Raw genomic sequence first — 27606 nt, 5'->3', positions numbered from 1 at the left:
CATGTGGACACACTCGTAGTGTGCTTATGTTCCAGATTGTATTGGTTAGTTGACTGTTATAATTATTAATGTTCAATTACCCTATAGTTACCTCCATTAAATTATATCGCTATACCGTTAGAAGTGCGTTATTTTTACGAGTATATTACAATATTTGTCGATCGGTAAGAAAATACCGACTGGTAGTTGTAATAGAATTCAGTGTATGCTTTGGAAGGAAAAGAGTAAATTTTCGGAAGAACATGTTTGGAAATCATCGAAGGAGTGGAGCAATTTGCCAGCATCTGGCATCGTTATTATAACATAATCATAGAACGCATTGGAACATGTGGACGCTCGTGAAGAGTGTTGAATGTTCTTGATTGTGTGGGTTGGTGCATGAGAGAAACGGCAGAACGAGGTGAAGCGAGGCAAGGCGAGGCGAGGCGAGGCGAGGCGAGGCGGGGCGCGCACTATCCATCCTTTTCTACTTGCCGGTTCGCTTCTGTGGGTGGCGCGCGCGTTACGAAGGGCCAGTAGTCATAGTCGTAGTCAGTGCCGCCTGGCGCCAGTACGACTTTGCTCGCCGTGCCGCTCGAACGTGTCGTCGCTTTGCTCCGAGAACCCGGCATTTTTCCGACAGCACAACCTCGCATTACCCTATACCTATGCTCCAAATACAAAAACCGTAAAGAATATTTTTGACAAATTAGCACACCCTGTTTCAATCACTACCTCCATTAACACAAAATTCATCCCCTCTCGACCTTATCGCGCTCGAGTGTTGTGACGTTTCGTGGATTCCCGACAACATCATTAATGTATCATCTCTTTTCGTTTTTCTTCACTTATCGAAGGGTGAATATCAATCTGTGTGAAAGTATTTATTAGTTCCCGCGTTTTATCTTTCATTTATTGATCTCGGTTCTAATTGAGAGAATGCTTACGCGCAGACTGATGATAACTAGATTGTTGATGAATTTTCCTTAATTGGAATTACGATTGTTGAGCTGGTATTACTGCTGAGGCTTTATTGAGAATTGCCAGTGCGCAGTGGTCTGGCTAGTCTGTCGTTCGTGACAGTAAAAAATATCGCACGTAACTTTGTTCATTTTAATGGCCAGGAGTTGTTTGTCCGGAAAAAATGGCTAGCTGACGATGACAGTCCGATTGGGACTTTGAAACATGCTGTAACTACTTGAAGTCAAGTACATCGATACCCTCATTCTTTGATGAATTTGGTGGAAGTAAATTATATTCCTGTTTAATGATGTGGGGATGGGTGTAAGTGGCCGAAAACACGTGGCAAGTAACGTAATTATTTACCTAATTTTTTTTCAATTAATTGCAAATCAGTGGGATTGATCGTTTCTGCTTTTACATTATTTCTTTTTAGAAAGATGAAATTTTCAAACTCACGAACAATACAAGATCATTCCATACAAACCAATGTAGTCATCCTCAATCAATATTATTCCACACAAACTACTATATAATGTTGATCGTCTGATTAATCTAACAAGCTAATATTGAAAAATGCAAGAGTGACTCGTGTCAAGTTTCATGTTATTAAAGAATTTCTATTTTTCTAGTGTCGTAGGTATGCTCTGTATTCCCGGGGGAAATCAAAAATTACTTGTATTTCTATAAAACACACAGATGTCCACCCTTTGGGAAATATCAGAGTTACACGCGAATGATGTTATCAGGAAGATGTGTAGCGTTATCATAAGCTGTTTATCAATCGTCCCTTAAAGTTGAGCTCTTAACGCGTGTCGATTCAGCCGTTGATGATCGCAACGATTCTATCCAGCCGGTTACATTTCACTAGCTTGCGCTACGAGTCTCTGAAAAGTTTTACTCGGTAGAAAGTTTTCTTGACAAAGTTTCTCCCATAAGTTCTTCCTGAAAATCAGAATAGAGAAACACTATTGGATAAAAAGAATGAGAAATATGTACATATTGGGAGGGGTGCTAATTTACCAATTCGAGGGATGAAAACAAAAAGTTTGATGCTACAAACGAAGATGAGGCTTAAGATACTCGCAGGTGTGCTGGAAAGATTTTTGGTCTTGTTAGGAAGAGCGGTTTCGAGGGGTTGGCCGCCGGCTGTTTTTCTGACGTGAGTTCTGCCGTCTAGTTTGCCTTACCCCTTCCACTCTCTCCCTCCCAGTCCTCCACTCGCTTCCATCGCCTCTTAAGTACCAGGTAATTAAAAGTTCGAATCGACTAGCATTCACGCCTGGGAGGACCATCGCCCTTTACGTTTCAACGTTAACCTCACTTTGCTCTCTCTCTCTCTCTCTCTCTCTCTCTTCAGACCCTACTCTTTCTGCTACTTGTAGACTGAGCAAAATTTGCTAACAATTTAAATCAATGAAATCCTTCTAAAATTAATGAATTAGCCATGACAACGGCTTGTACCAACAAGTTTTAACGAGAAAGAGCAGCTAATTCGGTAAAAATTAAAACTTTCCAATGAACGTTGAGCGAAATAATTTGATCAGAATATATATATATATATATATACGTAGCGCGTCAATTGGAATTTTTAATAGCGACGAATTTTGCGAAGGGGCCAAAGATTTGAAACGTGTAATGGTAGCGAGGCAGGAAAAAGCATGGTGAAGTGAGATATAATCATTCGCGCAGAGATTAAAGCAGTTAGGAGTGCGATGGAGGTAACGGGGTGAAGCGGTGAAGGGATAACAATGAGTAGGGGTGGAATGACGAAGGAGAATGGTGTGTAAAAAATGAGCGGTGAGCTAGAGGGCAAAGGGTATGAGGAGGAATAAAAGGAGAAACGGTAATATACATGAGAGGATCGAACGATGATGGCGAAGCAACTATGTAAAACCGGGTACAGTTCGCTGAGGTACAAATAGCTTGGCACTAAAAATATGAAGGCAGGAGTGTTAGTAGAGGAGAAAAGGAAAGGATATTGGATAAAAAGGGAGAGGAAGCTTGTGAACCAAAGTAGGAGGTGGGGGGATGATCTCGCATTTCCAGGTTGGAAAAAGAAAAAGGAGAAAATGAGGGAGATAGAGAGAGAGAGAGTGAGAGATGGGAAGGGAGGGAGGGGGGGATGGTAGGAGAAAGAGAAACATAACGAATGTTGCAGAAGAAGGTAGAGAATATCCATGGGAAGGCCAAAGCGGCAAGAGAAATAACGAGACGTGGGCTGGTTGAGTATATAGGATGAGCGCGACTGCAGGTGGTAGGGATCGGCCTCGGGGGTTGGAGAGGGTGACCGCGCTCTCTCGGAGGGATAAAAACGTGTAATTCTTAGGAGTGAGAGAGAGAGAGGGAGAGCGATGGGACGGGAAGGGCCGGGAGAGGGTACGCGTAGCACGGAGGTGCTAGGACCGTTAATGGATTTCTAGTTATGTGGAAAAACCATTAAAACGTTTGCTCGTTCTCGAAGAAATTAATTCCGATTGCCGTTATCGCGGCCGGCTTGAAAAAAGCAAAAAGTAGGGGTAGGCTTGGGGCGGCTTGCGGTCCTGAAGGGGATGCCATTACCACCGGCGCGTTTTCTGGAGAGCCGCAGAGAGTTGGGGTAAGCGAGAGAAAAGAGAGGGAAATGTACATAGAGAGAGAAAGAGAGAAGAATAGGGGGGTAGCAGAGGCAGAACCGTTCTGCTTTTTCCAATGCTAACCTCGCTATCCTGGGATGAATAAAGCCGCACGACTGTTTATTTGAAATAAAAGCAGATAAAAAGTTAGTCTAGGCGTCCTCCGAATCTGTCAACATCGCCTGGTTAACCGCGTGTGTGATTGCTTTTCCAACGATAATACTTGCTCTCTGCTCTCAACCGCAACTCGTCGTAAGCCTTTCTATGGCTCCCTATTTATACTCCTACCGGTACAAATTTCTCACGAGCTTTGTCACAGGCTAAATTTCCCTCCGTGCACTCTTATTATTATCGTATTATTGGTTTCCCTTTCTGCGTTTTGCATCGTTACAGCTATTGTTTGGATTATTATCGTTAGAAATATAAAGCCACTTTATCATTTGTACCGGCTTTATCAGAGCGTACCTATGCATTTCTCGCTACGATTATTATTACGAGTCAGCTCTATATCGCCATGTAATTCTATTTAGCAACATCGAGATTATTGCAAATATTCTTCGTGTTTTTCATTATTGATACTCAATTAAATATCATTACCATCTGCATGCTTCGATCTGCTACATTAGACCGTTCGCTATTGTAATTAATACCTAAATTTTTGGGCGAAAAAAAATCGGCTCTGGCCTTTTTAACTTTAATATCCGCGTCGATTTCAGAGAGTATCTTTTATTGGTTCAATAATCAATTACGAGATGCGATCGAGCGTCCGACCAGGCGTGGCAGACGTATGATCTTCACACGCGGTATTGTCCTTTTCGTTTGTTTTCCAGTCAACGAATTCCTGGCGTTCATTGTCACTGGGTGTGTGCTCCCCCGGTAGTATATATCCTATAAAAATGGACTGGCGACGGTTCCGGGCCGGTAAACTGGCGAACGCGTTGTTTTTCGCGACTGTCTGTTGAAATTGAACGTTTCAGATTGACGTTCTCTGGCAGAGAGAATGAGGAGAGGGGGTGGTGGAGGGGATCCAACTGACAGCTCGTACGCAATTAATATAACGGAGATTACGACCGCTTTTTACCGGTACCGCTTGAATTTTTGCTCATTTTAAATTTTGATATAATCTCATTAATCTGGAATTTTTTCAATTAAACGAGAATCCTTCGCCAAAGTACACAAGTCCTATAAAATAATTGCTATTCGATCAGTTTCAACATATTCTCCACATTTTTGCAAAATATCCGTCACACCTGTGAACAAGCGGCTAATTACAATTTTTTAAAATCGAGTTGTTAAAAAAAATTATAATAAAAGGCTGTGCAATCATGATATAATAATTGAGTTGGGATAGTTAATCGTCTCTTCATGGTCATATTAGGTTTTCGTTCAAGTTTTAAAACGGATATTGTAATTCAGCCGCACACAGTTATTTGATCTCTGGCTGGGTTAGTTGTGAAACTTTACCTTCGATAAAATGGGTTTAAATAAAAAGTATCCAATAATTTCGATGGGAATTACTAACTAAAATTTCAGTGTAATCTGCCGACGGAGGCAGGGTGGTCGGGGCTGACTGCCACAAAGAATTTTACGGCTCCGTAGATTTGCGGGACGAAAACTATTTGAATTGTAGCGAAGTGAAATTCCTGAGCTCATAGTGTGAGATGGAGGAAACGTTGAGTGATTCAATGGTAAAAGTGGGTAAGCGCTTAACCGAGCAAATCAGCAAATGCCAGTGTACTATGATTTCAGCGTAATCTCCCATAGATAGGCAGAATCCACTTTAGATTAACAGGAATCATTATAACAATAATTTAACGCGATATAATCTTCGTTAGACCGCTAAACTCCGGTGAAAATTGACGATGACAATGATGATAATGATGCGAAATTTTATTAAAATCAACATGTTTATTTATTCGGTAGAAAAAGAGTAATTAGGAGACGCGATTTGTCGTTTTTTTTTTCATTATAAAAGGTATATAAATTGGTAATATAGAAACTTGATTAAAACCATGAACCTGCATGCAGTGCTACTCTCTTTTTCTGTGTGTTATTTTAAATCCAGGAATTTGGTAAATTGGAACGGTAGTTAGGTTTTCATGGGGAACACGGTCGACTGAATAATGGCAATTTTTGTTTTCGAGGTAAAAATCATTGGAAATTGAAGATGATCGGGAGTGCAGACCTTCTGGCACGCGTCGAACGCAATTCTCGAGGGAGACTCGATAAAGTCAAACTCGGTGGACCCTCGATAACTCGCTTAGCCTGCTGGATTATTCGCTTTCGTCGAGCGAGCACCGCACTATCGCTTCTCAGCGGACAAATCGCCCTGATGGGCTTGACAGGAACACGTACACGGCTTCATTTTAAAATTCCATATAATACATTTTAATATCAGCTAGACTACTTCACCTCACTACCAGGGCAAAATCGTAGTTTCAGCACAATTTTACCAGAAAATCCTATCAGAAACATATATAAACTGCTTTCATATTCTGCGCCGAGAAATAAAAGTACATATATCCCAAATGATGATCCTAAATTTACGAAAAGCCTGCATGTGCGTGAGCTCTCTGTTCTCGTTTCAAAAAATTGAATATAATTTCCAATATTTTGCGCAGAGCTGAAAAATAGATCTGGATGAAAGTGTGAAGGAGAAAGCTGTGGAGAATGCGGAGTGTCGCTGCTATTGCGGGAGCGGAATAATCCAAGTGGACAGGGGAGAATGTGTGGAGGGCGAGGGGAGTGGAGTGACATGGATGGAGGAAGGTGATTTCTCGAGATAGTGCGAGGATTGTTGATGTAGAGACAAAGAGGCCCTCGAGTGAGAAAGATGTGCTGCTCGGGAGGTCCTGGGGGCACCAGGATGACCAGGTGCGGCGTGGTCTGTGGACTGGCTGCACTTGCGGCCTTGTCCTCGGCCCTTCTAGGCCCTGCTTGGCTTCACACCGAAGAGAAATTGACCTTGCCGAATCTACCCCGGAATCTGGCAAACGCCGTCAGTGTACGATTCAAGCTCGGACTCTTCAGGGTTTGCCCGAAAATCGTAAAACCTTCCAACGTAACGATCCGTAAGTATATCCGCAGATTTTTCTATCTTTTCAGTCAGTGAAAGATTCAAAGCAATCAGCGATAGTACCGAATAAGAACGGTGGAGCGCGTTGAAAGTTTCTGTCAGCTGCATTCTAAGGCGTAGATCCTTGTTGGCTAGGAAAAAGAGGATCGCGCAAAGGTAGTCGGCAGGCTGGCAGGCAGGCAGGCAGGCAGGCAAAAGCAAGCAACGACGTTTGAGCTGTGTGCTTCCAGCATGAGATTCGATCCCTCCCGCCGCGCTCACGAGATACCGCAGACTCGCTGCATGGGGGCAGGATTTTCAGGAACGACGAGGAGTAAACGTAAAAACAAATGACAGCGCCAGTAAAGAGAGGGTGCGGTGCTGCGGTGGTTTAGGGTTTCACTGTGGTTACATGGCTCCCAGCTACCAGTACGATGACAATTCCTTTTTATTCCCCTGTCTCGTCTCCACCCTTTCGACTTTTATTTCTTCTCCTTCCTCCCATAACCTCGTCTCTCTCTCTCTCTCTCTCTCTCTCTCTCTCTCTCTCCTACCCCTCACTCCTTTCTCAAGAAGAGCCTCGATGAAAACCCGAAAATACCATAATCTATTGCTTATAGTAAAACCACTCGCATCTATTATATATACGATACACCAAAAAATCTTATAAATCAAAGTTTATGTAGTTTTTTCCTTCTTTTTTTTCCAGATTTTTCTCTACTTTTTCCTCATTTTTTTCTTGTTATCTTTTCTGTAAAATGTTCGCAGTAGTTTCAAGAGTTTCCCAACGAATTCCACTAGCCCGGGGCTGAAAGTTTGAAATTCGTTCGGGCCTCGCTGTCGTAGCCGTGAAACGAGCTGAGATCTAGTTTCCACTGGTGGGAAACAACTGGTAGGGAGGCCAGTCTGTGAAAGTAGCGAAGGACAGCATCGTTGCGATCCAGACTTTCCTCCACGAATTCTTTCGAGCTTCTGATACGCCGTGCTGATCTTCGTTCCTCGCGTTCCTTTCTCCCCTTTTTCTTCATGTGAACACCATTCGAGTTGCAGGGATTCCCAACGTAGCGATGGTTCTCAGCATTCACGACAAGGCAATATAAAGAGTAACAAGGAGTTGCATTCTGCACCATTAAAGTGAATAATTCTGCAGTCTCCTTTTTCCTCTTTCGCTCTTCCTTTTGCTGAGAACGCACATAGCCCCGCAAAACTCTCTCTCTCTCTCTCTCTCTCTATATATATAAGCATCGCATGCTCCGCGTTATACTTCAAAGCTTTGACATTTTTTCTCAACCAAGGCCAAGAAGATTTCTATTCTTACATCAATCCTGATAATTCTCTATCGTCGAATAATCTCGTTCCCGAGGATCGATGGTAATTTATACATTATGTACATATATATATATATATATACAAAAGGCGAAAGAAATATTATTGCTGAATCCTCGTGCACCTATTGCCAATATTGAATATCATTCGACGTAACATTAATTCAACTAAAATATAGATTTATTATTGCGCGATCAGTCGGAGCGTGTATACACTCATCGTATACTAATAAATGGCTTTATACGCAATTCATGGAGGGATAACAAATTTATCTTGGGAAAATATGGGACTCGGGAAGAAGCAAGCTAATGTTACGAGTGTTTCATAAAAGTATGCATTACTTCTTGCGTGAAATTGATAATTTATCGCTTATTTAATGCCGACGGGGTTTGTTGAGTAACGACGTTTTCATTGCTCGACTCTCGTATTTAGTTTATAAATTATCCATTAACAAGACGCGACGCGTGAAATAAAATTTGGCAGTGGTTGTACGCATCGAGAAGGGGATGGTTTGAAAAATGACCACGTTTAAAAAAGGGGTCGACTCCATATTGCGGATTGAAACGAGCGTAATCGAGTCTGAAAAAATTGGAGATTTCAGGCTTAGCAGGAAAGCAGAGCTTGCCGGGAGCTAACGAGTCCTTATTATCCTCATCATTGGGCCGTTTTCGCTACGGCTTGATGAATTCTTCGTTGAAGAAAACTCGAAGGGTGGTACGTCAATCGGATGGCCGATCTTCGCAGCTCCCAATAGCGCCTGATGGTGACTAATGATCGTAACATTAAATAGAACGCTCCATCCTCCCTCCCCCTCCCCCTCTCGTCTCTCGACGCTCGCTCGCTCTCACTCATCTTTATCTAATCATTCGGGGCTTCTACGCGAAGCTTGTTCTCGCCACTTCCGGTTGCTTTGATCACACACAAATTCCCTCAGGATATTGTGTCGTGTCTTCCCATAACCCAAGAATAGCACCCACGAGCCATTTCCGGGCTGATGCGTGCTCTTCCTTGTAGATTTACTGCAAAACCTTATTATCGAGATAATTTCTGGTGGGACTACCCCGGGCAATAATCTTTATCGCGTAATGGTACCCGCACGAAGCTCCCTTGGCTTCGTTACTTCGTGAAATTCCTTTTTGGTTTCGGTCTCCTGCACCCCTGCACCAGATAATGAATACCCCTTTTCTCTATTTCACCATTTAGATATCGTCGAGATACAGTCTGGATTATCTTTGAAAATTTCGACGAATTTTATATGTATTGCGAGTGAATGGGAGAGTGCTCGAGTGTGCGCGCGCGAGTGCAGGTTGGCGAGAAAAAGGAGTAGTGACTGAGCAGAGGAGCGGAGGGTTGACTTTTCTAGCAGCAGTTTTATGGTGGTAACAAGCTGCAATTTGTAGGTACCCAATGCCAGTGACGGTTATAAATGCGCTTGTTAGCTGCAAGTTCAAAAGTGGCGGCTGTGGCGTTCGCAGAATGTAACATCAATCAATTGTCAGTCCTGCTGAGGATTACAAATCACACGCTGTTGCTGCTGCCAAAAACCTTGAATTAAAAGAAGCGACGACGCGCACGGTGCGCGACTTTCGAAGAATCCTCGTGGTACACGAAGCTTTGCGGAATCCACATGCCACAGACTTTGAGAATTAATAGCTTTCGAGAGGAGCGAATATCTTTTTCGTTAATTCCATTTGGACGTTTTCAGGAGCTTGAAATTGATCATTATATTGGGAATAGTTAGCGTGTGACCAATTCCACTACTAAATTAATAGTTGAAGTTGATTATAGTTTGCCAAGAGTTTTGGCCACAGCTGCCTTCGCTGGTAAAATGTGCGAATAGCCGACAATTGTGGGTATGAGGTGGGTTCTATATACCTAGGTATATCTCACTCGACGCGTACATATAGATATATATATCGTAGAGCGCAAGAAGATTGACAAACGACGCTGCGATATTATAAAACAATTGATGGATGGCCCGATACCAGGGACCAAGTCAGGCTGGTCGCGCATGTTCCTTCGGCAAACTTATTTTCTTCTTCCTCTCTCTCTCTCTCTCCCTCCCTCCCTCCCTCTTTTTCACCTTTCAACCCCGTTCCATTCCCACCGGTCCTTAACATCGACGTAGTCTTTTCAGCCATCCCCCGCACGCTCTCCTAGTTTTTCCATCGTCCTATACCTTAACGTCTCCACTCCGTCTCTGATATAAGTCGTCTCACCAATGAAGACAAATTGTCGGCTGCCCGCAGTTTTACGAAGCGAATAATTAATTGTAGTAGCCGTAGCAAGCTCGAATCTCTTCTTCCTCCAACCTCAATAAGTGTCTTTCCGAAGCTCGGATCCATCCCATGTATATATATATATATATATATACAACGCAAATTGCGCCAAGCAACGACTCTATCTATCCTTATATAAGGCGTTCGCTCCCAGCAGTCTCCTCTTATTTCATATACATATAGAAACTTCCGTCGATGAGTCGAGGAGAGACGAACCTCGTCGAAATATTGATGCGATAAAGGTTGAGCGGAGAAAGGAGTTTCAGATGTTTCGGTAAAATCGAGATGATATATAGGAGCGCGTTAAAAGTAAGCGAATCCAATAAGCATAATAAACGAAATCAGAGTCGAGTTTTGCCAGGACGTTAAAGGTCTGGCAAACATTCTGACCTGTGGTCAGGTTTGAAATTTATTTCCGCTAACGAGGTGCCGAAATTTGGCACTAATTACCGGGAGGAAAGCGTCAGCTGGAATCATGCAGCGTCGTAAAAGCCCGAAGTGGCTAACTGGAGCGGTTAACTGAATTAAATCGGAAAGTTTGCCCAGCGTGGGAAAAACCCAGCCGGATAGGTTGAATCATCTGTAAGGAACCGCGGCTCTCAACAGTGTGGTGTGTCGACTAGAGATTTTGCGAGTTATTACTTAAAATGAGCGTTGAAAACAACAGGAGAACACTTTTAAGCTCTGATGGAGAGGAATGAGCCAGCTGCTATTCTCCTTTCCCAGGAAGACCGTAATTCATGCCGAGATATTTAACAACCTGGAGGAACCAGTGCTTCTTTCGCGCTCCTTCGCTCGGACCAATTTCGAAATAGTCCAGCGATAAATCCCCTTTAATACTTATTATACTGGCTGTAACACAATCGATGTATACTTTATTCTTAAGACTGGTTATATGGTTCCAAACTTTCCAAAAATCTACACGGTGATTTAGAAATTACAGCCCTCCAAAAATCAGCATTTTTGCGTCAGATTTTGACAGACGAGCAGCGAGCCCCAGTCGCCTCGCTGCTAGTGACGTCACGCAAGTGGTGTAGCACCGTATCCAGCCAGCCCAGCATAGCTTCGAGCGTCCGGTCGACTCAGCGACGGTATAATTTTTAGAAATTCTACAAGCATGCTGAGTTAAGCGAATTATGAGTTATTTTAACTAGGAATAAATAATGAATTAGCAAACATTTATAGGTATATGCACACGGGCTATAATGCTGAGCTTGACACCTAAGGTAAAATCTTATAAAAAATGTATATAAGACAGTAGATTTATCTAATTTTATTATTTACGTAAAAAACACTTTTATTAACAATTCTATGCTAGCGCTATTGAGAATCACTGAGCCGCTCGTACGCACAAACGCAGTCACGTACACCGCGTTTACGAGGGAAAACAAAGAACGTGCAAATCTGCGTCTTTTGCGAAGGACGAAGCGCGCTCGGCGTTGATTGTCCTTGTCTTTCCTGCGGTAAACGGAAGTGACTGTGGCTCTCATAACGCTTAAACTGTACACATGGAAACTGCTTGTACGTAATCATTTTTTTCCGATTTAGTAACAGCGTTAAGCTCTTCGCGGAGTGGGTACAATCGGATCGTAATTTTAAGTTCACATCAGCGAAACTCTGCAGTAACCTATGATCATAAATTGTTTCGAATCGATAGCTATGCATAAAATAATTCAAATCGTAATGGCAATAGTTTTTATAACGTCGATATATTCGCTTGGTGAATAATATTAAGCTGAAACTTGTAAAATAGGTACCTATATAGAATATCGACAGAATAAATTTTTAAACAAAGTCTTATCAATTAACAAGAAATAATTAATTTTAGCTGGTAGCTCTGAAATTCAATACTACTTTAATCTCAAATATATGATAATAAATAATAATTCCATATTTTATATTCCTTGTGTGTGATATCTTTTTTTAATACAATGAAATTGTTTGTTATTTAATTCGTATTCGTTTCTACCTGGATTTTTAGAAACATTCATAGACGTTTCAGATTTCTGTCACTTGCCTGGTTCTTGTTATTAAAAATTCCCCTTGAAATTGTTTTAGCGATGCACGAAGAAAAAAGCACGCTCGTAATGCGCACGTACATTTTATTCAATTCTTATTTTTCGTTTATACATTTTTAATCAAAACATTTTTCAAAATTGACTAAAAAATGTCTCACGATCCATGTAATAGTTTGGAAATGAAACTCGATACTTTTTTACGTAAAAGCTAATAGATAAATACTGTGTTCGCTCTGCTTTTATGAATATTAAAACATAATAAATTAATCGATACGTGTTATTAAAAAATATTGAGGGCATTCTTGGATTATAATATACATAGATTTTTCGATACATAATACCCACACATTTATGAGTTCCTTCGGGTTAAAACAATTATTTCATTGCGAACAGCGAAAACCTTTAATACCCGAGCTTTTATAACTTTCAGTTGAATAATATAATTATTAAAAGCGAACCATTATTTTCTACAATTGCGTAAAACTTATCTGCATATTTGTAGTTTATATCAGCTAACAAAATTTTATAGAGGGATCGATATTTTCTCACAATTCTACCTACTAACGATTATTCGACGAACATCTTAAAATAAAGAGCATAATTTTATATACTGTCGATAAGTAATGTAACAAGAACAGGGACTTTTTTTTTTAAATTTGTATGAAATGCTCACAGAACATTTTCCTGTATAGGTCAATCATTGCTCGTAAAAAGAGCTATATATAATCGTTTCAATCTATCGCAGAAAAGACAAGGACAGTGAATACTTCATTCAACGCAATATCGCCCTGTTTCGCACGTACTTTGTTTTCAATCGTGAACGTAGTGGTGTTTGCGTAACTGTATTTGTGCAGGCATAGGATTCAGTGATTCTGAATACAGTACATTGAATAGTTAATAATGATTTTTGTTGCCTATGAATGACAATTTGATCAGTTTACTACTTCTTGCAAATATATTTATTTGAAGGATTTTACGTGAAGTAATAGCTCACAGCAAAAATGGATACTCGAAAGATTGCCTAAATATGAAGGTACCAAATTTCGTGAATTGCGAGATGCCAATAATTGCAGATTTGAAGATAATTATTCCAAATGAGAACTCAGAATCATTAAATTTACGAATCAACATTGTAAATTTGTAGTATTTACAATATGCAGTAAAATTATGTGCGTTACAAAGATATTATTATTATTACAAAAATCCCGAAATAAACATAATTCTATTGTAACATTTTGTACACATTACAGAATAAAATTAATAATTTCATTAATTCTACACAGTAACGTTAAAAGAATTGCCTTTAAAACGAAGAATAATCATTTCGCAATTGACGATGTTTGATGGCTTTATGTGTGGGCAATTTGACAAACATAAGCTACATATTCCATGTAAGCATAAAGTATCCTACATCTACCGGTAACAGTGTTTGTCGAGCAATTACTTAGGTCTAATTTAAGTAAACATTTTTCTTGGCTGAATCAGATTCGCCTATACTTTCTTCAATTCGTCCAAATCATAGGATGCCCGAAGAATTTCTATAAGTGATAATCTATCAATTCCTCCTCCGATCGTTCGTGGCTGTGTTACACTAATCGTGCAACGTCACTAGTATCACTAACGACGGTTGGCTCAAGATCGACTATCGTAAGCTCGGCCGGCTCGACTGGCCGCTATCGCTCTTTCAAGATCCAGCGCAAAAATGATGGTTTTTAGAAGACCGTAATTTCGGAAGCGCCATGTAGATATTTTGCAAACTTCAGGGTTGTTATTGGGCAAACCCCCAGAGTACCGACCGTTAAGGAAGTTTGGTGATTATATTACAGAAGCTGTATATCTATATATGTGAAGATACACATACATGCATGTCATTTGTCATGGAGTTTGGTGGGAACGTGGGAACCAAGTGTTGCTGTGGTATTTTGCTGGATGATTGTAAAGCGGATTGAAAGGGGGTGCAAAAAGTCGTACAAATAGAATGCAAATAGGTAATTTGGTTTTGCTGAGAAGGAGCAATAGGCGAGCATGGAATGCAGGCCGTAGCTCGATTTAATTTGCCAAGTTTGTTCCATCTCTGTCGGGCTCTTTGAGGAGGACAGAAAGGGGAAAGTCACGAGGAGAGGTGAATCCACCTTCGTCTCGAAGGTTGCTTCCTTGGGAGCACCGGTTAACACAGGGATTATACCATAGCGTATTTACGGTAGCACGGCAAGACCACTAATACCGCGGCAAGAGGCATTAACATAACATTAGCCGTTTGCATTAATCCGGAATACATCAGGCAAGGGTGCCCATGTTTCCTTCCTTTGCCGATCCTCGCCACCAACTCTCGGCAAATCGATTTTCCACAGCTTTATCCTAATTTACGATACTACCGGAAAATCTAGAAAAGCTTTCTCTCTGATCGAGAGGCTAATTAAAATGTAAATTGATGTATGAATACAAATACATTATATGGTAGAGTACCACGATTACCGCACCGTCCTTTCGGAGAAACGTGTAAAAATTTGAGGAACGATTTAGTGAAATTTTCATCGAGAGAGCGAGCAAGTGTATAGGTGAAGTTTCTGGCGAGGAGCTGCGCACACTGGATCGTTTATCACGATTCATTATTCCGGCGAATGCAGTTTACGAATCTTTTTTTCCGTTGTCCTTTCGCGCTTAATCGCGATGCATCGTGTCGTTAGTATCGCGAGAGGAGAGAATGTAGAAAAATGTGGACGGTTGTTAGCAGTGTTAACGATCCACGGTATCTGCGATGCGTGTCATTAATTCAGGGTAAAAGAAACGGAGGGAGCGAGAAGGTAGGAAAAATTAGGAGGAAGAGAGGATATACGTACATGTTTATATATATATATATAGAAAAAGAAGATGGTAGGAGGAGGAGGAAGAAGAAGAAGAGTTTGGGGGGGGGGGGGGTTAGATCGCTTTCCACAGGAATATTTCCGCGCGAATGTTTACCGCAAAGTTTCCAATTCCTCCCTGGGACCCGAAGTCTGTCGCGAGCAAAGCGAGAAGAGCAGGACTTTCCGGGATGCCAGGACCTCCATTTAAATCACCTAATGGCTCTTCTCGGCGACGAGGAAAAAGGAAATTCGGCCGTATAAATCGCGAGAGCTGCGAGTGCCCCACGATAATGAGGTTATTTGTAATTCCAGACTCAGGGCTGATCAAATCTTCCTAATTTCCTGGATCTGCTCGCTTAAAATTCTACTCGTGGGCTGAGCGCCAGTGCCAGCCCACCGCCTTCTTCACTTTTGTTACTCGCCTCGATTTTCCGTTTGGTACCAGCTCCAGTCCCCTGTACCCATGCCCTTTCGTGTTTCAGCACTGCATCTTCTTTTTTATCGTCCCCGGCTAGGAATGGAACGGAACGAAACGAAACGAAACGAAACGGCGGAAAGTACTGGTTAAGCGGAATGGTCGAGCGGGGCTTTTGGGATTCAAAAAGGAGGAAAAAATCGACCGATGAACGCGCCCAACGACGCCGTATTAATTTCCAATGAATTCCTTCTAGTCCCGTGAACGGAATATTTAAAAAGCTCGGGAAAATCCCTGTGCTTCGGCAAGGATGAGCTGTACAGCGATTAAGTGGAATTATTATTACATACTAAATCATATTTAGGAGAAAAAAATCTTCGAGGATAGCCCGGCGTCTGGAGCCTTTTATGTACTGCATAAAGTTGCCTGAAGTATTTAAGAATCTGTGTATAACGGCCCCAACTGGCCTCATGATAAATGAATCGGCTGTCCGTTTAAAAATTCAATCTCGAGAAAATAGTAGGTATACCGCGAATGGGATTGTTATATGGTACAAAAGCGGTAATTTATCGTGCCACGGAATAACTGCAGGTTATTCCGTCTTTTTCTTGACTCCTCCACTGGAGATCTCGCATAGCTGAGTTGTCTAGTCGAGATTTATTTCTTAATTAATGCTGCGTCGCCTCTCGTTGCTCACTGCGCCCTGCTTGCACAGTTTTGGTTTTTGCTTTTATGGAAAACATTAATGCTTCTCACTGATGCGGAACAGTATGAAATTAATTGGCGACGGTGCACAAGAGAAACACTGTACCATGGCACAAATCTAACAACCTGATATTGCCGAACTATGCGCATGAACTTCGTAGATTATACTATCAAAGGACGTGATCTTGATGAGCATTAATGATCCTTTCATGCCCCTTAAGGCGGGCTAATGGATGTTTATTGTATCTCGGAACGCAAGAAAACTTGGCAAATACTACCTGAATTATCAAACGAAAATGTTACTTATTACTTGCCCCAGCTGTAATTACAAATTCATTTAGATCTCCAACTTGTGTACCTTATTACATTTTCTCAAACTTGTTACGAGAGTGCGCCGGCGACTTTATGCACCTTCAATGCCCGACGAGTATACTTAATACTTTGCTCATGTTACATAATATATATTCTTCAAAGCTAGAATCAGCATTGAAAAATATTTCTCGAATATGTCTCATCTATCGTGCATCCTTTATATATTTATTGCGTCATCCGGTTGCCTATAGTTTTTACTATATTAATTCGCGTGTGTCATCGAACGAATATGTCGGTGAATCAGTAGTAAAAGAGTATAACAATTGGTATTTTTAAGCACACTATATAGAAATGAGAATATTTTGAGTACAGATGAGCCAGATAATCCCTCTATATTCCGCAAGAAGGTAAAACGCTTTGAATGCGCTATAGAGGGTTAATGAAACTTTCCCGTCGCACTTCCATCTCGAATCAGATTTCTCCCTCTCTATCACATACACGCGGACAACCACGCACACACACAACTACCACGAGCTATTTCTCACTATGTCTACCGTTCTATTGCTCGCAATGGCAGCAACGATACTGCCGGTTTTCCGGTTAAATGAAAGAAAGAAAAAATATCCCCGGTTGTCTTCCTCGACTTGATTCCGGTTGGTAAGAGAGCAATTTAATTAAAGTCCATCCCGCTCTATCTCTCAGCTATCGCTCGCATCCTAACCAGAGAGCCTTACTTTTATTTGTACTCGAGCTTGCTTGGAAGCTCAGCGATTCTGGACAAACGGAAATTTGAATAATCCTGCTCGGCTAAGCCTCGTTAAGAGCTGCTCCCTGTATTTCACGTCAATCGTACGACCAGCCGCAAGCTGGGATTCCACTGCAAGCGAATTGCTAAATTAGCAACTTTTAATTTAATTCATTGTCATTGAATTCATTAGCACGCTCGGCTCGGCCTCGAGCAACTGCAATTAATTTATCCGCTGTATCTACATGTATGCGCTATACCCATGCTCTATGCATACATTGGCACACACCCACACATACCTGGAGACTTTAACGGTAATCCTTAGCTTAGGAGGCTCTGCGTCAATTTACATCGGACCATTGGTAAGTAGGAGTACTCGATAGCTTTTCCTCCGATTCGATTCTTCAAGGTTTTCATGGCTTTTTTACGGTTTGCATGCTTCGTGCGGTTTTTGCGGCTTCTATTAGTGCACTTGGCATTTCGCGTTCGAAAGCTCCCTCACGAAGCAAGCACCTCGACTTTTCGCTACGTGGTTTCGGAAAATCCTGGAAAATCTCGCGGATTTTCCCAGACTCGTGCAGACTTGGACGTAAAAAGGGAAAGAATGTCGTGAAGCGCGCGCGCGAGAGGACTTTGGTCGGAAACCAGCAAGAAACTTGGATCGACTACCTGATGGGACACGCTGCTGCCATGTTCCAGATGCCTGGTAATCTCTTTCGTACTGTCTGATCTGATCTGCGAATCGACAAGATTCCCGATACGTCCAAGCCTTCTTTTTTCCTTATATAGGTATATATAGACTGCGACACACTCGCACCAGCGCATTTTCTAAATCTTTAAAAATCCAAGGACCTTTCAATAATTGTATATATATATAAGAGTTATATAAGATCCTTCTTATTCCCTGCATCGCGACACGATACTCGAATAGAAGGCTATTTTGCCCTTCCCACGCCACCGCAAGAAGATGTGCAATTTCGAATGGAGAGACGTATCGGTATTTCAAATTTGCTTCCAACGGAGGAACTATCGAAATGGATATTCAAAAGTCAAAGCCACCTGCGCTTCCAAGTACCGTCGCCACCAACATTTTCCCAGAGTTTACCCGGTCGACCTCCGAATCGAGCCGTCGCGTCGCCTCGCGTCGCCTCGTCCGGATAGAGAAATATAAGATCGCGGAATCTGAAAGAATGCAATGTTTTCCTTTTCCACATCAACTAACCTCATTGACTAGACTCTGCCGAACCACTTTCACGATATAGCTTCGTAGTAAAATGTTATTACCCCCGGTAAACCAAATCTAATTGCGAACTTTACCGAGAAAAGCGATACTATTGGAAATTCTTATTTAACGTAACAAGATTAAAAAGTCAAAGTATCGTCGTTGGAAATGGCTTAAAAGTATATTCACAGTCCACTACGTCGATGTAAGCTTGCAAAAATATGCGATAGGTTGTACTGGTGTAAAGGGTACGTGCATGGCATAAGAATGTGTATGTACCCTATATACATATATATTGTCAGTTAAAGGCTCGGTCCATTCACTTCAAACATGTTCATTAACGTTAATATTACTGACGAAGACACGCAGGGATCTCCCTGAGGTAAAGTAAAATTCCAGCAAGTTCTGTAAAGCTACGTAGGTTGCATTTTTTTCTTCGAATTCCTTATCCTTTTTTGATTGCTCGTTCGTTCAATATGAACGCGTAAGCGAATAAAGAGGTATACGCTAGGCAAACGTGTTTGGGAAGACTCTGGTATAACCTTCGTAAAAGAAAAAGAACTATGCAGCTACATTGAAAAATTAGCTGCATACTCTCATCCATTTTCATATTATATCCTCGCTACCTTTTTTTCAACCAAACATCCACAAATATGCGTTAATATACTTAGATAAGAAAAATGGTTTTAGAATGATATAAGTTTTCTACTTTACGTGTTTCAGCATTTTTTCAAGAGGTACATTTTATGAAAATTAGACTATTTGAAAAATAGTTGTTCTTAACAATCCAGAAAAATTTATTATAACAGATTCAAGACGAACATTTTCTGGAGGATATGTAATTGACTGAGAACTTTTCAAATATTCCAAATAAAATGGGGTGCATATTTTGGAAGACACAAAAGTTCAATATTACGTAGGAACAGTAATTTGCACAAATTTTTTTTTCAATTTTCATGAAATAAGTTTTTTATTATGCTATTTCGAACTGCTGCGTATATATTCTAAAATATACAACCGATTTTATTGGGGATTTTTTTTTTGAAAATACTCAGTTTATTATCCTCCACAAAATGTATACCTTGAATTTTTTATAAACAAATTTTCCTTAATTCTTAAAAATAGCTATTTTTTTTTAAATCACCATGTTTTCACGAAAAATACTTCTGTTTGAAAATGCTGAAACACGTGAAATAGTAAATTCATCATTCTAAAATCCCTATTTTTAGATTTATTTTTACAGATTGTTTGTGAACGTGTGCCAGTGAAAAAGGGTAGCACGAAACAATTCCTAACGCCACTATTCTTATCACCATAACCGTATGTACAAAAGTAGGTAAACGCTACTTTTTCGTGGTCGGTTAATTTCAGTAAAACTTATTTTGTTAATTGCATCATTTTCAAAGTTTATTTTCTAAGTAAATACATTAACAAATGAAACTTGAATTTTCGTTACCTTGTCGTTTTTATTTTAAATTTCGTCATACCTCAAGTGCGTGCTCGCATACCACTCTACGCTATCATGCCAATATCACCCTCTACGAATAGAGTAGTAGCGATGCCACATATTCTTTATTCCTTGCACTATATAACGCCGACAAAAAATTCTGGTTTTCCTTGTGCTTTTGATGTCATTTTAACCGGAAGAAGGCTGTCTGTACTGTTCATGCTCGACTTCACCAGACGACAACTTTCTACGGTAGGTCAAGCCTGACTAAACGTCTCGCGCCAACTTTTCTTTCTTTTCCTTTTTGTCAGCTGTCCACCGTGAATGATTCTTCGCCCATAATATTAACCAATGCCAAAGAATATACGCCTCAAAGCATTATTTACATCTTTCTTATTTCTCACCAAATTCGACAAAAAATACAATAAAATTCTTTCACTTATTATATTTCTTTCCAAGCTCTTGCAAATTGTTCGTGCATTGTCATTTGGTTACGATGATGAGCCACAGGCCTACATTTCAATGTCTTGATACCTCTCGAGCAGAATATTGAATGCCAGCTCCGAGAGAAAACCGAAATGAAATTCTGTACGTTTCGCTGTCTTAATTTCTCCATTCTTTCCTTTGACCTTGTGTTGAAATTACCGCCGCGTTAACGAGCAACTCCGTTTTTCTTTCTTTTCGCCCTCTGTCCCGAACTCTTCTTACAAAGGAAAGCAGAACGGAATGCAATTACAACATTAAGCAACGCCCAGTCCTTAATTTAAGAGAAACAAACAATATTCTTTAATTTGGTGGGAATGGCATATTTTTTCTTCTCTCTTCACTAAGTTTTACCAGGGATTCTGAAATTGCATCAATTAAGCTCGGTACTGCTTTTCGATCTCGGCCAATTATTTATCGTTTGCCTCGTCTCTCCTATTAATTACCAGCGAAGCTTCGAAACGACGACGTTGCGTTCAAGAGAGCAGGAATGTTTTTGCAAAAGTGAATGCTGAGGAATTTTTGCGGTAAGCTCGAGGAGAGGGTGGGTGTATAGACCTTTTGGCAATAAGCGAGCCCGAAAAGGGGCTCCTCTACGAAACTTTACCAGTCGAAAGCATCGCTGAGCTGAGTTCGATTCCAAGCTTTTCGTCACGTTAATTTGTCTTCTCTCTCCCTCTCTCTCTCTACCACCCTATCACACTCCACTACCCCTAGCCTCCTTCAAAGCCTCCTGTCACGTTATCACTTCGTATATTTTCGCTCAACGATAAAACCACACAGTATCCGGATATTTTAATTGAAGAGAAATTCTCCCCATCCAAAACATGTAGCATGTAATTAATAAATACTAAATACTGAATGCACCAGCGTTATTTAGAGCCATAAAACTGAGCAAATATACTATATTGCACGGCGGGGAATATAGCCTGAAAAGATAACAACGACAAAAAATGCGTTAAGTTTCATTGGCGCACTCAAACTTTATGGATTTCGATATCAAGATTTTGACAGTTTCGGCTAATATTTGTGATCCAGTTTATTGGCTAGTTCGTGTTACTTTTTTCATTCCCTTCTACGTCTCTCTGCTCTTTCACTTAAATTCTCATCGATTCGCCATTGCTACGAAACATCGAATTGAAGTCTTGATGTTCTCGTACGTTCATCAATTGACAGATTGGTCGGCTCTGACGGCAGTTATTCGTTTCAAAAAGTTCAGCTTTTATTTGCTAAATGAAATCTACTTTTATTCCTTCCATTTGACCAAACACCTGGTTCTAAACTCAGATGTTCATGGTTGATTCGCAATGCTTCTCAGGAAAACATGTTCTCGTGATCAAATTTTTAATAATACAATATTTAATCTTTCTGGTAGTATCTTTTTTTCTTCTACCTTCTTTTTTTTCGAAGCAAAGACAAAAGAGGCAGAGGAAGGATCTTTTGGAGCGCGCGCAAAATAACAAAAGTCGTATCTTCTGAATAACAGACTTGCTTTCCCTATTACTTATAGCACAGCAATTTTCTCTTTGTAATAAAATCAGCTGCTCTTTCCTTCTTTTTTAGATTCTTGCATTTTTTATCCTTTGATGCTAGAAAATTATTCTATCTGTGCGGTGAAAACATGTCGTGTTAAACACGGTCACGGAGTTTTTCTCTGACAACACCGAATCAAAGCGCTCCACCAACCGTATTTATTTTATTTAACGACGTATAATTAGATAAAAAATTTCGTTGTTCACACATATATACGCTCGTATACTTTTCTATGCACGTACAAATATCTGGAAATTTATTTGTAGAGGACGGAGAAATGATTCCGCACGAAATATGAATTGTTATAAAGCAAGAGAATTCAGAGGAGAGGAGTATAATCTAAATAGGAAAAGTTTTACGAAGGTTGCAAAGCATTTAAGGATCGCAGATAAGAATGAAGGGAATTGCTACTCAAATGTATGTGGCGCTCTAATGGAACTTTACATCACTTTCCACTTATAGCCGCGCTTCAAGTAGTGACAAACGAGACTGATTACTTTCGAGTAAATGTGACTGAAACCTTTCTACAAGCCGCATTAAAATAAGATTGATTTTCCGAAAGTTTTCCAATTTGTTCGCCGTCAAGGCCTTGAATAAAGTCATAATCTCATTTGACAAAGATGGAGGCGTATGAGTCCAGGTTATATCTAATTGCATATATATACTTATTACTGCAGTACGCATCACACGTATATATATATATATATATAGTAGATGCTGTAAAGAAGAAAAGAAGAAGGCCATTCGTATTGATCAGAGAAGGAAAAAAGGATGGAGGGGAGCTTGAGGTGTGTTATATATATAAATACGTACACTGGAAGGTACGAAGGTCCGCGCTGAGAGAAGAAAAGCGATCTTACCGAGCCGTATAGTCTAGTAGAGAAACACATGGTCAAAGTAAAAATTGCCCAGAGGGGAAAGACACGTACGTCATGGGGAAAAACTTTGAGATGATTCCTTTTCCCAGGAGAGGGAAAAGTCGAGGAAAAAATAAGGTGGTGCAGCTGAGGAAGTCACGGAGATAGGAGGCACAGGAACTGGACTTTGTGAAGTAGTGTTTGGTTAGGTAAGGAAAGGGGGGAGAGGGGAGAAGTAGGACAGAGGGGTGATTCTCTGCCATGCCGGCCACATCGGTATAGCGCCCTGTAACTTGGCGGCATTAAGCCAATTAAGATGACGCATGGCAGCGAAACTTTTGCTACCCAACCACCAGGACGATCAATTTTGCGTGCTCGCTTTTTCACTACCACCCTAAAACCTCCACGTCCACACTTCGCATTCACCTTCTGGCCGCGCGCGACTCTCTCACACACTTAGACACTCGATAATTTTTCACGCTTTTTCTCAGCCCCGAAAATTGATTTCCCAAGTCCTTCATCGTTGTACCGCCTGTCGGGATAATTTGTCACCCGAAACTCTCCTTATTGCCTTTATTCACCGACAATTAACGGCTGAGCCGCACTGTTTGCTTGCCAAGCGCAAATCTTGATGTACGAGGCTTGAAAGGACCCGGAGGAAAGTGATTAACTGTAGCCCCAAACGAAGCGAACCTTTTGCAACTTGCATAGCGCTGAAAACAACGCTGACTCTCAACAATGAGAAACTTCTTTTTCACTATATATATATATATATATATATGTATGTATATATACGTATAGTGACTCATGAATTTTCTAGTAGTTTTATCTACTCTGCACAGCAGGTAGGACCTTAATAATTCACGATTATTTTTCTGTATCCCATCATATTCTTTTCATCCGAAGGAAATCCGTATCCACAGGAAGAAATATAGTATCGAAACAGGGAATGGCTCCACAACGATTCTGCAGCTTGAATTCTATCAGCTGGGGAAACATTATATAGGCGAGTAGCGACAACTTGGCTGAAAAGATTTCTTCGGTGAAATAAATTGTTTGATAATGGGAAAAAGGACTGTTTTAATTTTTTATGGTCTTTAGGGATTGATGGATAGGTTAAGAAGTGGCTGGTCGGACGTTCACGGTTGTGAGAGGTCATTAATAGCACAGTATTGTTTGAAGTTCGTCTATTAGTTGGGAAACGCAATTAAGATTACGAAAGGTTCATCTTTAGTCTCTCTCCTTTGTTCGGCTGACCCTAAGAGATCAATTTGCCAAGGATCCTGGCTTTCCACTTTTTTCAAAGTTCAATTATTCTTCTAATTATTGTTCATTGTTACTTCAGACATTCAAATGTAATCGACTAGTGGAGCAGATTAAAGTGTAAGGCCGTTTTAGGTATCGATTATTCAGCTTCAACTCTGCCGTAAGAAAATTCGCCCCTTTATTAAATTTCTGAAAATAATTGAATTATACATTTTATTGCCCTTCTCGCTCTCGCCGAAGAATATTAAAATTCAGCAAGATGGAGGGAATTATTTGATAAGCATTCTTATTATACAGTTGGAAAGTTTAGCTACTGCCTGATGCGACGATGACAAATAATATCAGCCGGATACTTAATTCTCTCTCGGCTTAAGTCTCGGTATGTATATATATATATCCAGAATAAAAACCGGCGTTACCATGAAGAATGTTTCTCGCAGAGTTTCTCAACGTAGTTGATTAAAATGGTTACATGTCTATTTCCGTTTGGTGCACGTACATGGTATATACGAGAAGATCGAGTATGAATACCACGTGGACTTTCTGAATCTGATTCGAGCAGCATTCACCGTGCCTATCTGCGCGTCACTTCCGGTTAGTTAACTTCGTTCAAAGCTCGCCTCGAATCGGGCTCGATTCGAGATACGCGCGGGGAATGCGTGGCATCGCCGCAAAAGACACTTCCGCTTATTCTGAAAGAAAAGATCGATCGATACACTCGCTAAATCGCGGATCCAGAAGTCTTTAATGACGATCTAATGACGCGTCGTTTGCAACGTGTCATTTGGTTTAATCATTTCCACCGACACAATTCTCTCGATATACTTTCGAGGGGGAGAAAACGTTCCTTGTACAAACGAACGACCGATCGAGCGAGAGTATAAGATGAAAATCCATTATTTCCCGATCATCAAACGCACCCGTAGCCAGATTTCTTTCCATTTTCAGATTTGCAAAATCGAAGGTCGACTGGTACTTTATTTATTTTCGACCTTATTGCACTCACCTCCATGACTCGCTGATTACATTTGAATTTTTGATTCCGTGCATTGTGGCCTATGGCCTCCATGAACATTTCGTTTCGTCAATGGAATGGAAAATTTCACGGGTTAATTCGAATTTCAAACGGAGTCGGACCCATGTTTTAGCGTTCTATTATCAAAAAAGCCGTTTCAAACGGTACATATCAATCAGAGGTTGCGCGACTTTAATAATGCACGAGATATACGAGTATGGAACTAATATGCGATGGATGAAGTTTTTTATAGCGATGATGGGAGGGGGGGGGGGGGGTGTGAGGTAGTGGAAGGTATATAGTTATATAGATGCGGGGCAGGAGAGAGCTAGGTATATTAAAACTGGAGCTGTGTAGTGAAGTGGCGCGATTCTTGCGTGTAAAAAGTAACGAGAACAAAGAGGTCCGGTTAAAGTCCCAGCTCGTTTTAGGCGTTTCTCTTTTTTACATATTTTTTTCTTGTTTTACTTTTTTTGTCTGAGCGACGTAGCGCTGGTAAACGACGAAAACCGAAGTTTTTACGGCAATAAAGGTGCTACCGTTCGATCGCTACTATTAGCAGCCTGTACAGGATCAAGCGTGCTCGTTTGCGCTCACTTTCATCTCGCAGCCTCAAATTAATATGGCTTTCCCAGAGAGCCATCTCGTCGACCCGCAACCAATACCCGACGCCCCATAGAAACCCTCTAAGAATTTATGTTTCACAGCAATTAAACTCAAACGAGCAGCTTACCCCTCTGCCTTCTCCTTGCCTTGGCAATAATCGATTCTCCTTATATACCTACCGATTCCACTCACGTGTCCGATTATTGCATTGTCAATACGGAATTTCTATCTTAGAATTATACTCTACGATTCACACCAATGATCTCCTCTCTCGCGGCTCTCTCCACATTTTTCTCTCGCTCGATTTATTAAAACACTGCTATTCTTCTATTATGTATGCTCTCTACACGTGTTTATTTTTAATATGTTATTTGTGTAGGTATATATACTATTACGCGGTACCACAGCAATTCGAGAGGATCTACACGTCTTTTCGAACCTCGCGATCAACCATTATGCAATAAAGCTCCTCTACTCTACGAACATTTGAATTGCATAAAAAGCTTAGGAACTTTGCGACGCTTGGACAAAGTTTTTGCCAGCGAAAAACTGTATTGGGAAGATCGCAGTTGACACTTTAGCACATATTCAACTTAGCCGGATCAAATGTTTTTTGAGACGAAAAAGCCTTTTCAGGGAGAATTTCCAAGTGCCAAGTCAAATATGCTTGGCGAAACAAACACTGAAAGTTTCCAATCGAAGAAGCACTCATATATTTTTCTCCTTTCTCATCATTGAACTGCGTTAAACTCGAGCTTTCGAGGCGAATGTTGGTAAAAATAAATTGTTGAAGGGTGTAATCCAAGAAGAGATAGCTCTGGAGTCTGATGCGGAGCGTAAAATATGTATTTAAGGAAGGCGAAACGAGCATTTGAAAATTCACCGACGAATCTTATTTCGTGGGGAATATAGCTGAGAGTTAAGCAAACGTACTAAATAAACGTTAATATCGCGACAAAATGGTTTTGCGATATCCACTTTGGGATTCTTCGTGGAAAAAGGACAAAGGCGAATAACGCTCTCTTTACTTATCTTATATCGCCGACACGGATCGGTACTTGCGCGACTTTAACAGGAGAATTTTTTCTTTTTACCTCCACTACTTTCTGCCTTTTGGTTTCTCGCGGCGCTACTCGCCTCGTGCGGCGTCGATTCACCTATTCTCTTCCCGGTACAGTCAGCAGCTCCCTAACCTTTTTGCCGTCTCTCTTAGGCGCTTCAGAGAGGGATGCCAGAAACTTTCGCCTCCTTCTCCACGCTGTCTACATATACCTTCCTTTGTCTCCCGGCAAATTGAACTTTACGAGCGTGAATCTACGCGAAAGTTGCTCGCGAAAAGACGCGGCGGTAAAAGCCAAATGGAAATCGCTGCGTTCGACGTGAGAAGCACTGTTAGTACGCCTAAAAATTTTCTAGAAAAATCTCACTCTCCGAGTCCCTCGCGTTAAATCTCTGAAATCGCGTTAAACGCGATGCTTCGCGAATATAACGCATCCGAGGATTCGGAGGAATAAACATTCTCCATATTATATAGAATATTTTATAGAGTTCTCGGAATGTTGATTGTTAAAAAAAAGCAACTTAAGCACTCGTCTGGATGTAATCATCTTATTTAATAATGCCTTACTCCATTGGCATCCGTTAATAGCTGTATACGATATTGTACTATGGGAGCCCCAGGCTAACTGGATCTATTTCAATCTTCTCAATATTTAGTTAACGGCAAGTACTGCTGAAGCACGATATTCCGTTAATTTCGTAAGTTGCAAACAGAAGCAACGTTGCTGGTTCACTGGATACTGTGTGACTACTCAGCTGCTAGGCTACTGAATTCTGCTTATACTGCTATAGCGAGAGTCATTGTCAGACAAGTATGACAGCTTTGCGGCTAACTGGCAGTAGTAAAGGAGTGATACGGTCAA

General features: G+C 40.8%; 1 protein-coding gene across 4 annotated transcripts in view; it reads left to right on the top strand.

The window, feature by feature from the left end:
- Positions 1 to 574: 574 nt before the first annotated feature.
- LOC136774122 (uncharacterized) overlaps positions 575 to 27606 on the top strand; it is a 101317-nt gene continuing 74285 nt past the window's right edge. Inside the window, exons 1-3 of one of the 4 annotated variants that reach the window (XM_066728231.1) lie at positions 579 to 667; positions 5991 to 6067; positions 6176 to 6625. In XM_066728231.1, the coding sequence (XP_066584328.1) occupies positions 6388 to 6625 (238 nt within the window). In that variant the 5' untranslated portion in view covers positions 579 to 667; positions 5991 to 6067; positions 6176 to 6387. The other 3 variants (XM_066728229.1, XM_066728230.1, XM_066728232.1) reach the window with 3 other exon arrangements.

Source organism: Prorops nasuta, unplaced genomic scaffold (genome assembly GCF_024137725.1).
Source record: "Prorops nasuta isolate Cenicafe-Biocafe unplaced genomic scaffold, Cenicafe_Pnas_1.2 PNAS00006, whole genome shotgun sequence".
In the NCBI taxonomy this organism is placed as follows: domain Eukaryota; kingdom Metazoa; phylum Arthropoda; class Insecta; order Hymenoptera; family Bethylidae; genus Prorops; species Prorops nasuta.
Note: the sequence above shows the minus strand (reverse complement) of the source record. Positions and strands in the feature narration are given on the sequence as shown.